At 43.5% G+C, this 12,694-nt stretch overlaps 1 protein-coding gene across 1 annotated transcript in view; it reads left to right on the top strand.

The window, feature by feature from the left end:
* Positions 1 to 12,694, top strand: part of LOC132401346 (dynein axonemal heavy chain 6-like) — a 545,526-nt gene that overhangs the window by 507,154 nt on the left and 25,678 nt on the right. Inside the window, exons 78-80 of the mRNA XM_059983475.1 lie at positions 1,372 to 1,603; positions 10,110 to 10,303; positions 11,558 to 11,757. Coding sequence (XP_059839458.1) covers positions 1,372 to 1,603; positions 10,110 to 10,303; positions 11,558 to 11,757 — 626 coding nt within the window. The remainder of the gene's footprint in view (positions 1 to 1,371; positions 1,604 to 10,109; positions 10,304 to 11,557; positions 11,758 to 12,694) is intronic.

Below are 12,694 nucleotides of genomic sequence, written 5' to 3'. Positions count from 1 at the left end.
CCATGTGTTACAGGAAAGTTTTCAGCATGTATTAAGCGGTGGTTAATTGGTAGGAGGCAAATAGTAGAAATGAAGGGAGCCATTTCTGGTTGGCTGCCAGTGACTAGCGGTGTTCCACAGGGGTTGGTGTTGGGATCGATTCTTTTTAAGCTATATGCCAATGATTTGGATGATGGAATTAATGGCTTTGTTGCAAAGTTTGCAGATGATTTGAAGATAGGTGGAGGAGCAGGTGGTTTTGAAGAAGTAGAGAGGCTACAGAAGGACTTAAACAGGTTAGTATAATGGGCAAAGAAATGGCAGATGGAATACAGTGTTGGGAAGTGTATGGTCATATGCTTTGGCAGAAGAAAAGGTTAACTGTTTTCTAAATGGAGAGAAAATACAAAAATCTGAAGAGCGAAGAGACATGGGGTCCCTGTGCAGGATTCCCTAAAGGTTAATTTGCAGGTTGAGTCTGTGGTGAGGAAGGCAAATGTGATGTTAGCATTCATTTCTAGAGGACTGGAATATAAAACCAAGGATGTAATTTTGAAATTTAATAAAGCACTGGTGAGGTCTTATTTGGAGTATTATGGTCAGTTGTGGGCCCCTTTGAAAGGAGGTGCTGAAACTGGAGAGGGTTCAAAGGGGGTTCACAAAAATGATTCCAGGACTTAATGACTTGTTATATGAAAAGTGTCTGATGGCTGTGGGCCTTTATTCACTAGAATTTAGAAGAATGAGAGGTGACCTCATTGAAATGTGTTGAATGATGAAAGGCCATGATGAATTGGATGTGAAGAGGATGTTTCCTTTGGTAGGGGAGTCTAAGAGCAGAGAACACAGACACAGAATAGAGGGGTGTCCTTTTAGAATACAGATGAGGAGGAATTTCTTTTGCCAGAGAGTGGTGAGTCTGTGGAATTTGTTGCCACAGGTGGCTGTGGAGGCCAAGTCTGTATGTACGTTTAAGGCAGAGATTGATAGATTCTTGATTAGTCAGGGCATGAAGGGATACAGGGAGAAGGCTGGAGATTGGGGCTGAGAGGAAAATTGGATCAGCCATAATGAAATGATGGAACAGACTCAATGGGCCAAATGGCTTAATTCTACTCCTATATCTTATGGCCTTATATATCTTAAATAGGTGGGAGACATTGGATTTCCTTCATCTTCTATGGAAGTAGAGGTATGGGTGAGCTTCCTTAGCCACAGCATCCATGTGACTGGATCAGCTCAAGTTGTTAGTGACATTTACACCAAAGAACTTGAAGCTCTCAGCATTTCCACCTTGGCACCACTGATATAGACAGGTCCATGCACTCTGTTCCACTTCCTGAAGTCAATGACAAGCTTTTTTTTTGTTTTTGGTCTCATGTTTTGTCAAAGGTCACGGTGGAGCCACCAAAAGGCCTCAAAAACAAACTGCTGACGGCCTATGGAAGCAGCGGCTTGAGAGAGGTCACAGAGCGAATCTACAGGAGGGAGAATTCAAAGCTGGGCTGGAGGAGGCTGCTCTTCAGCCTCTGCCTCTTTAACTCCGTGATTCAGGAGAGGAACAAATATGGTGCACTGGGTTGGAACCTCCCGTACGAATTCACCTCTAGTGATTTGGAGGTAGGTTTGAAGGTTAATGGATGGTCTCCAAGAAGAATCAGGTTCTCAGTTGATGATATCCATCCACCAATACTTGGCGTTCTGCCCAGGTGTCTGTTAAAACACTTGGCTGTGCCTTCCAACTGTCACTTCACATTTTTACAAGTTCTCTGCCTTATGAGTAAAAATATAATTTACTGAAACTTTATTCTGAATGTGGACCGGACACCCTTCTTTCTTGATCTTTCAAGGATATGGACATACTGACTGCAGATACAGTAGCAACATTATGAGGCTCTTATTCAGAGACATGAACAGGCAAGTGAGATTAGTTTAGTTCTGCATCATGGTCAGCCCAGACATGGGGAGCTGAAGGCCCTATTCCTCTGTTATACTGTTTGATGTTCTACATTCTACATCAGGCAGGGGACAGCTGGAATCTGTTATTACATTGGAGAATTGATTTATTATTGTTATATTAATGAGGGTGCAATGAAAAATTTAGTTTTGCATACTATCCATACAAATCATTTCATTATGACAATATGTTGAGGGAGTACAATGAAAAATAATAACAGAATGCGGAATAACGAATTAGAGTTAAAGCCATTATGAGGTAAATTGTGAGATCAAGACTGCATATTATCAGACTAGGGAACCATTTAATAGTATGTTAACAATGGTACAGAAGCTGGCCTTCCAATGGTACCTGCTTTTGAATCTTGTGTTTGATGAGAGTGGGGAGAAGAGAGAATGCCAAGGTGAATGGGGTCTTTGATTATGTTGACTGCAATGAAAAGTGTAAATAGAATCCATGGAAGGGGAGGTTGAACTCCAGAATGTGCTCAGCTGTTACCATAAATTTCTTTAGTTTCTTGCAGTATCATGACAAACCGAGCCACAATGCATCTGGATAGGATGCTTTTAATAGTGCATTGATAAAAATGCGTGAGTGTGAATGGGAAGATGCCAAATTTCTTTAGTCTCCTGAGGATCTAGAGACACTGGTGAGCATAGCCAAAGTGTATGTTGTTAGACCAGCACAGGTTATTGGAAATAATCAGAATCAGGTTTATCATCACTATCTCATATGACATGATTTTTTTTTGTTTTGTGGCGATACACTGCAATGACATAAAGTTACTTACTATAAATTGTAAAATTAAAAAATAGGGCAATATAAAATGAATTATACAGTAGAGCTCATGGACAGTTCAGAAATCTGACAGTGGAATAGAAGCTGTTTCTGATTCATTCAATGGATCTTCAGGCTTCTGTAGCTCCTATCTGATGGTAGTAATGTGATGATGGCTTGCATCAGGTTTTGAGATTCTTTACTGATTGGTGCAGTCTTCTTAAGACACTGCCTCTTAAAGGTGTTCCTGATGGCGGAGAGAGTTTTGCCCATGATGGAGGTGGCTTAGGCTACATCTCTCTGCAGCCTCTTCTCTTCATCTGCTCCTTCTGATACTGCAAGAGACTAAAGAAATTTATGGTAACAATTCTGTGCATTGAAGCTTCCATGCCAGACAGTGATGCAACCAGTCAGAATGTTCCCCACCACAGTACTGTAAGTGCTCTATAAGCATTTGAAAAATAATATGATTGGGCATAGATTTTAAAACAAAAATCGTGTTTGTCAAATATTTTAAACATAAAACATGGAACATAGAGATTTACAGCACGTTACAGGCCCTTCGGCCCACAAGGTTGTGTCGACCATGTAACCTACTCTAGAAACTGCCTAGAATTTCCCTAGCACATAGCCCTCTATTTTCCTAAGCTCCATGTACCTATCAAAGAGGCTCTTAAAAGACCCTATTGTATCCGCTTCCACCACCGCCACCCACAGTGCATTCCACGCACTTGCTACTCTCTGTGTGAAAAACTTACCCCTGACATCCACTCTGTACCTACTTCCAAGCACCTTAAAACTATGCCCTTCATGTTAGCTATTTCAGCCCTGGGGAAAAACTGCCATTTATCCACACAATCAATGCCCCTAATCATCTTATACACCTCTATCAGGTCACCTCTCATCCACTGTCACTCCAAAGAGAAAAGGCCAAGTACTCTCAACCTATTCTCATAAGGTATGCCCTCCAATCCAGGTTACATCCTTGTAAATCTCCTTTGTACTCTCTCTATAGTATCCACATCCTTCCTGTAGTGAGGTGAATTCTGGAATGTTTTGAGCTCATGAAGTGGGAAAGAGTGAAGTGAGAAGAGAGTGAGGAATCAGATGGGTGCAGAATGAGGAATGGAAAGGGAGGGGGAGAGCACAAGTGTAAGAGGGGAGAGCTTGTGTTGCCTAATGTATTTTGGGGACTGTATATAAAATTACTGCATGGTGCTTATCATTAACACAGGCTGCAATCCAACAGCACTTACAGCGACAATTGGTTTAACCCATCCCAGCTTGTTTCCGTCCATGCATGTGAGAGATTGCACATGCCAAAATTAAACTTTTATGTTGTCAGAGATGAATCTTCTGATCTTGTGAAATTCTGCCACAGGACTGCCAGTACTTGTTCATCCTTGCAGTTCCTAGGGACAAAATATCTTTGCACTTCAGCTGTTGACAACAGAAGGGAAAAGGCCTCAGACCCACACCACTAGTTTCAGCAACATTTATTACCCCTCCACCATCAGGCTCTTGAACCAGAGCGGATAACTTCACTCAACTTCACACTACCCATCACTGAACTGTTCCCACAGCTTGTGGACTCACTGTCAAGGACCCTTTACCACAGGTTCTTGATATTTATTGCCTATTTTTTTCTCTTTTCTCTTTATATTTGCACAGTTTGTAGTCTTTTGCACTTTGGTTCTTTGTCCATTCTGTTGGTTGGGTTTTTCATTGATTTTATTGTGTTTCTTGTATTTACTGTGAATAGCCACAGGAAAATGAATATTAGGTTTATAAACGGTGACATACACGAACTCTGAACTCAGACTCACTAATGAAGATGATAATAAGTAAGACACATGAACAAAAATGCTTCAAGGGGTACAAAGCAGGAAGGCAATATTAAATCATCGAGGAATGGCAGATTTGCCCCATAAAGAGAAATCAAATAGACTCAGACTCTAAATGATGTGCAATTCTGGCCACCCAACTGAAGGAAGGATGTTATTAAACTGGAAAAGGTGCAGAAAGGGTTCACAAAGATGTTACCATGTCTCGAGGACTTGGGTTATAAGGAGAGGCTGGATAAGATGATTACCCCTGAAGTGAAGTGAAGTGAAGTGAAGGAGGCTGAGGGGTGACCTTAAAAAATCATGAGAGGCATAGATAAGATAGACAGGTCTTTTTTTCCCAGGATTGGGGTCTAAGACTAGAAAACAGAAGATGGTGGATGTATGGAATGCTCTACCAGAGGAAGGAAAAGAGGCATTTAGCATCATAGTGTCATGGAAAATTACAGCAGAGAAACAGGCCCTTTGGCTCACCCTATCCATGCTGAACCATTTAAACTGCATAATCCCATTGACCATAGCCCTCCATACCCCTCTCATCCAAATTTCTCTTGAATGTTGAAATTGAAATTGCATCCATCACCTGTGCTGGCAGTTCGTCCCACACTCTCATCACTCTCTGAGTGAAGAAGTTTTCGTTCTCGTTCCCCTTAAACATTCATTTCACCTTTACCCTTAACCCATGATCTCCAGTTATAGTCTCACTCAACCTCAGTGGAAAAAGCCTGCTTGGATTTACCCTATATATATATATATATATACACCTCATAATTTTTCATGCCTCTATCAAATCTCCCCTCAATCTTCTATGTTCTATGGAATAATGTTCTGACCTATTCAATTTTTCCTCCACTCCCAGCAACATCCTTGTAAATGTTTTCTGTACTCTTTCAGTCTTAATTACATCCTGCAGAGGAGGAGGCATTTGCTGTTTTGAGACAAATCAGTGTAGACAATTCCCCAGGGCCTGACAGAGTGTTCCTCAGACCTTGTGGGAAGCAAGTGGGCAGGTCTAACCAGCAGTAAAGAAGGCAAATGGCATTTCATTTTAAAGGAACTGGAATTTTATCCTATTTGTACAGCATGTTGGTAAGGCTACACCTGCAATATTGTGCACAGTTTTGGTTCCCTTATTTAAAAAAAGGGATAGTAACTTTGGAGTCAGTCCAAATGAGATGCAGCAGGCTAATTCCTGTGATGAGAGGGTTATCCTGCCAAGAGAAACTTGCCAGTTTGGCTCGGTATTCCTTGAAGTAGGGCAGAATGAGGAGATGACCTTACTCATACATAAAAGATCCTAAGGGGACTCAACAGAAATATTTTTACAAGCTGCAGGGTCATGAACACAGCAATGTAACTATAAGACAATGTGGTATTTGTTTAAAACAGAGGCATGTGGAATTTTTTTTTCTCCCAGAGAGTAGTAAATCCATGGAATTCACTGCCCCAAGGATGGTAAAACTGAAGTATTTATGGTGGAGACAAATAAATATTTGAAAGGTTAAGAAATTGAGGGTTATAAGGAACTAGCACAGAAAAGTTGAGGCTCATGGTCATACTGATTGGAGGGGCAGGATGCAGGGGCCGGGTGGCTTCTCCTATTTTCTTGTGTTCTTGTGTTTCTACTGACTGAGGAGTCAATCTCCAGGGATAATGGTCTGGGGTAAGGGATATGCTGTTTAATACTAGACTGACAAGGATGTGAGTTTATGTCCCAGATGACAAGAAGATGATTAACAGTTCACTGATGTTTAATAGGAACTGTGCAGAAATAAAGGAAAAACAATAAACAACAGGCCAGCAGGGTCACTAACTAGAACTTTCATACTAAAGCTAGCACCAAGACAGTGGCTTGGCAGTAGTAGCTTATTACTAAATAAATACCATTCCTTAATATCAGCAGTCTAACCAGTAGTCTTCTTTCCTGGAACCAGTAAGCAGGGGACATTGATATTGCTCTGCTTTTGGTTAAGTCTCAACAAGACTGGAATGACAGGAAGGGGGTTAAATACATCCTCGATGAAGCACTAATTGCCTGGAACATTCATACTCATGAGTATGATTGACAAACCTGTTCTGCAGCCTGCCTGCGAGGGCGTGCAGACCCTGCAGTGTTCCATTGTTGTGACACGATGCCCCTTGCAAGGCACAGTTCCTGAGGCAACAGAGACCTGTACCTGCTGGAAGCCCCAGATGATAGACTTGTCCAGGACATCATGGGCTAAAATCCATGAACGTTCCTCGGGGCCATATCCCTCCCAATCCACGAGATACTGGAGCCTGCCCTGCACCCAGCAAGATGCAGGGGGCACAACACAAAAATAACCATGACCCATTCACCAAGCAGGGCAGGGGGTGGTGACTGGTGTCAGGAGGGAAGTAGTCACTTGCTTATCTGGGAAACATGGAACACTGGGTGAATACTCATTGATTATTGTAGGCGCAGTCTATATGAGACCTTGTTGATATCCTTCTCAACTATGAATGGTCCCACATAACATGGGGCCAACTTGTAGTTCTCGACTTTGAGGGTAAGATCCCTAGATGCCAGCCAGACTTTTCCCCTGGCTTGAGAGGCCTTGCCTGTTAACAGAGCTAATCAACCTGCCAGAAATGTTGTTCCTGAGTGTGTAGCAGAGGAATCCTGGCCTGTCGCCACATAGGCTTGTAGCATCAAACCAATTGTTCAGCAACAGGAACTCCTATATCAATCTCTTGTTCAAGGAACAGTGGTAGCTAGAATCCCTTTTGGTGTTCAAAAGGGGACATGTTAGTGGAGGTTTTTGTGGGCAATCTCTTCCCAAACCAATTGGGAGCTCCAAGATTTGGAGTTGGTAAAAAGATAGGATTGTTTCCAGCTCCTGATTAACTCTCTGTCTAGCCAATAGATTGGGGGTGAAAACCAGATGAGAGGCTGGGTCTGGTTCCCACAGAGAACAAAAAGTCTTCCAAAAACTGGAGGTGAACAGTGGTCCTTGGTCAAACACAATGTGCTGAGGGACAGACTGAACCATGAGGATGGCAGTCTCATGAATTGATGGGAGCTTAGGGAGAGTAATGATGTCATGGATGTTCTGGGACATAGTTGGGCACCAAAATCATCCCTTGATAAATTCCTGGATGTCCAACCAGACAGGCGGAGTGGCCCCATTCTAACACCCTGGGCTGCACCGTGGCAGGGACAAACACCTGGGCCTGGATCTGACTGCCCTCACCTCTGCCTCTATTCCTCAAATCACCAGAGTAGCAATTCATAAACAAGGAAAGATGGGCTCAGGATTGCATCGTCCTCAGACATGTCAAACTGCTAGGAGAGAGCATTGGCCTTCGTATTCTCACTGCCACTACGGTGAGTGAAGGTGAAATTAAACCAGGTGAAGGAGAGAGCCCAACAGGCTTGACAGAAATTGAACTTCTTAGTGTCCCAGATACTATCTAAACCAAAAGACAGTGTTGTGCTACTTCCATCCAGTATTGCCATGATTCCAGGGACTCCTTGACAGCCAAAAGCTCTCAGTTCCTGACATCATAGTAATGTGGGAGAATATACAGACAAATGGTGATCTAAGGAATGGGTAGCTCAGGGCATTCTTTCTCTGTGCCACTCAGTTGCCCAGTTGTCACTTCAAATGGCTAGATTAATCACATCATCCAGGCTGTCCTGCTCGTCACACACTGCAGTCTCATGCCAGGCCCCTGTGCACTGTCCCCACTGGAAGGCAGAGATGATGGATCTCTTATTCCATCACATCTCCACTGCAAGCATGTGGAACTTTACTACATAGTCCCTCACTGGCCCTCTATGTTAGCCCAGGTCCAGGAGGTGATGGCAGCCTCCTGACCTCATAATGAAAGATCAAAAATTCTCTTGAACTTGACAACAAATTGCCAAAATGACCAGGTTGTAGGGGAACCTTGTTCCCCTAGAGCATTGAACTGGCTGAATAGGGGTTGTATAAATGATTTGTGATGTATACTAGTGTCTGTGCATCATCACTGAACCAACAAGACTGGGCCTGGAAAGTCCACTGGGTAATAAAATTCCTGCAGCCGTTGGGATCACCTGAGTATCTGCCTGGTAGAGGAATACTCAGTTCTGATCCAGATGCGATTACAGAGTTGGGACATTAGTGGTCGTGGTTCTTGAGCCTAATGGAGAGGAGGACATAGGAAGTGCTAGATGTGGGGCTAACATGCTAAAAGGCTGCTGAACTGTAGCCGTGAGAGTAGTAATTGCTACCACATGATTCCAGTTGTCTGCAGTAAGTTGCCAAACCATCACTGTGAGGGCTAACACCTATTCTTACCATTGGGACTGAGTTTGCTGCTCTGAAAGTAGCTGTCATGCTGTGTGAGATATGTCAGCCAACACAATTTCCACAGATTTTAGTTTCTCCTCCACAAACCGGTTTGGACTGAGCTTGTTGTTCTGAGTATCTGTCGCACTGCTTGAGTCACTTCTCCCAATGTAGCTTCAACTGACTGTAACTTATCTCCCAATGACATCAAGGTCAATGTCAGCTGTTTTCACTCTGCTGGTTCCATCTTCTTTGCTTGAGACTTGCTGGCAAGGATATGTGGTTATGGCCCAATTGCCAAGAGAGACACTGAAGCTCATCAACATTTCACTGACCTTTAATACGAACTATACAGAAATAAAGTAAAAACAATAAATGCTAGGCCAACAGGGTTATTAATTAGAACTTTCTAACTAAAGGTAATGCTAATACAGCAACTTGGCAGTGATAGCTTAATATTAAATAGATACCACTCCTTAACAATGTCAGTCTAATCAGTAGTCTTCTTTCCTGGAACCAAGACAGTAAGCAGGGAGCATTGATATTGCTCTGATTTTGGTCAGGTCTCAACAAGACTGAAAGGAAAGGAAGGAGTTAACTACCACCACAATGGAACACCAGTTGGCTGGAACATGTATTCCTGAATCCATTTTGCAGTCTCCCCATGAGGGCGCACAGATCCCATGGCAGAGTACATGGTTGTGACAGAGATGAGGAGAGAGCTTGTCATGCAGATATGGTGAACTATGGAATTCTCTACCCTAGAATGCTGTGGAGGCTCAGTCAATTTCATTGAAAAGAGTGATCAACTGTTTTGTAGGTTCATCATATAAAGGCTCTCACCCTATGGAATCAGTCCAAGTAGTCTGTGCTCAGTTAGTAGCAGAGGTGGGAAGCAGTTAAAAACTGACATATAAATTAACAATGCAGGAAGATCTTTACTCTGGATTACCCCACTATGTCCACCCCTCATGAGTGTGTATGGGATAGCGTAAAGGAATTTCACCCTGACCCTGTTGTCAAATAGACAATAGCGAGACTGAGTGAATTTATATGATAAACCATTTCCATTCTTCAGGCACAGTTTGATTTAGGACAGCCCAGAGGACTCAAGGGTTGATACTGATGACAGGTAATACTTCAATGATGGCCTGGAGTCATGGCTGTGGGTTGGAGGGTATATGAGAGGCTTGAGATGATTTGTGCCTGTCCATTCCCTCACTGTTTCTCTCCCCTGTCTGTGCTGCCAGGTAGCCATCCTGAATCTTGAGATACTCCTGCAGGATGAAGCGGAGATCCCATGGGAAGCCCTACGTTACCTAACTGGGGAGGTGGTGTACGGAGGTCGTGTCGCTGACCACTGGGACCGGCGGTGCCTCAACAGCATGCTGAGCAGATTCTACAGCCCAGAAATCCTGCAGCAAGGCTTCAGCTTCTCCACCAATGGGGTGAGCTCAACCTCCTCAACAAATTCCTGACCAACCTATCTCATTCACTACCCCTGGGGCTAGGAGATTGGCTATCAAATCAGGGCAGGGTACACCACAGTGAAATCCATTCAGGACAGGAGATATATCAGTTACCCCTATCAGGGGCAGGTCAGTTATCACCAACCCCCAGTGATTTCACAGATCTCAATTACACCTCTCAGGGGTAGGATTTACACACTATCAGCAGCTGGGAACACCTCAGTAATCCATGTCGGGGGAGGTCCGATATTACAAACCCCTCTCACCAGGGACATGGAACACCTCAGTTACTCTCATCGGATGCAGGTCAGCATTGTCACATCATCTGGCTTTATTGTCATCCTCTCACTGTCAGAAAGCGATGAGGTTCTGGTTGTGACCTTCAGAGCACGAGCCAGGTTTATCCAGCTGGGACAAGCTGGAGTGACTTCCTCAGCTCTGGCCACAGGATGGACAATTGCTCTGAGTGGACATCCAGCAGGTTCCCATGTCAATACATCGTGATGAAGTATTCATCAAGCCCAGAAAATGAAACTGGGTTTACTATCATTAAGGAGCAGATAGAGTACAGGGAGAGTTGGTTTCCTCTGAAGCACCCAGAACATTGAGTGCTTCAACTTCATCACATAAAGTTTGGACAAAATGGGCCTCCTCTCCCACAAAAGCTGTTGGAGCAGGGGATTAATTCTGACTATCAAAGTGGGCATTGGTTGGTGTCTGGCAAGGTAAAGTATCAAAGATTGTGGCATCAAACAGAAGTGATAGAATAGAGCTACAGCCCTGATAAAGTGTTAGAACACTTGACTGTAACCCAGCACCTTTAAAAGCTTCATGGGACACTATCAGATAAACACATCTCAACGTCACACTGGGTGGTACACTCCAAAATCCTGGGCAAAGAGGTGGAGCAAAGGAGGAGAGGGGAAATGCAGAGTCCATGAGGGAGGGAATTGCAGAATCTGGTCCAGCTGAATGCATCAGTACCAACAGGACATGTGGTGAGCTTGAGACAGAAATGATGGAATGCAGCAGAGTCAGAGGGTTAGAAGTGAATCATTGAATTGGAGGACAGGACATTAGAGGGTCTTGAAAACCTGGATTAAAAGCATAATTTATCCAGGAACAAGCTTTGTGATGGGTGAATAGAACTTCATCTATGTTAGAAACAGGGTGGATGAGTTGAATGGCTTTCATTTACAGCCTAATTTATTCCTGTCATTTTGATTGTGCCAGGTTTACACTATGATTGCTGAGAACAGGAGCTTGCACCAGTGTATAAAGTACATGGAATCTCTACCCAGCACTGACTCTGCAGATATCTTCGGCATGCACACCAATGCAGAGAGTGCTTATCTAGAGAGCCAAGCCAAGGAGTTCATGACCACCATCAAAAACATCGAACCCAGGCTCAGCAGTGGAGTGCAGACTCTCAGGTTAGCCCAGCTTCACCCTCACTGGATCTCCTCCCCATCACCACCAGGGACAAATCAGTGACTGAGCAGTTACAGCCATGAGTTGGGAGCCCACTGTGCACAGCTCACCTCATTCAGTTCAATAAATTATGGGGGCCCTCACAGTGCAGTAAATCCTAACAAATTCCCCAGGGCCTCCACACTAGGAGGCCAGACAGACTGTTTGATGGTTTTGTAGAACACTACTGTTTTGTAAACAAACTTCCAATCACCATACATTCTCCACTGTATTCCATTTCTGTTCTCACCTACCCAGTCTGCTACATAGTGAAGCTCAATGTAAGCCCAAGGTACAAGCATTTCATCTATAGATCACATACATTCAGGCCTACTGCGTTCAACAATTGCTGTTCCCACCAAGATGGCCTCTAGACCCATCTTTTATTTCTGAGCTTGCTCCAGGTGCCTCATTTATCTTTCACCACTTTATTTCAGCACTCCCATAACCTACCATTTCACAGACCATCCCTCTCGTTCTTTCCTCCACTGCACCAAGTTGTTGTCACTATACACTAACCATAACCCCTATGACTATTATTTGATTAACTTGTTAACAATCATTAACCACTGGCCTGTTGCTGATGACTAACTAATGTTCCTGTTCCCAAATATTAAATGATAGCCCTTCAGAGACCATCAACCAAGGGAAAGCTACTGATTATTAACTGGTGATCCTATTACTGATTACAGGATCCAGTATCATTGTGATTAGGTCACAAGATTAGTCAGTGCTTTGATCCAAAGACACAAGTTTTTGACCCTATGAAGGATAATAAAAACAGCTAAGAGGAACATTGGGGTTTTCCTCCCCTCTATTTATGACAATTACCGGGAGTGTTGTATATAAAGGGCCTGAAGCGTTGTTGAATATCCCTACCACCCATTGCACAATTGTTTT

The sequence above is a fragment of the Hypanus sabinus genome, chromosome 10 (assembly GCF_030144855.1).
Source record: "Hypanus sabinus isolate sHypSab1 chromosome 10, sHypSab1.hap1, whole genome shotgun sequence".
NCBI lineage: Eukaryota > Metazoa > Chordata > Chondrichthyes > Myliobatiformes > Dasyatidae > Hypanus > Hypanus sabinus.
Note: the sequence above shows the minus strand (reverse complement) of the source record. Positions and strands in the feature narration are given on the sequence as shown.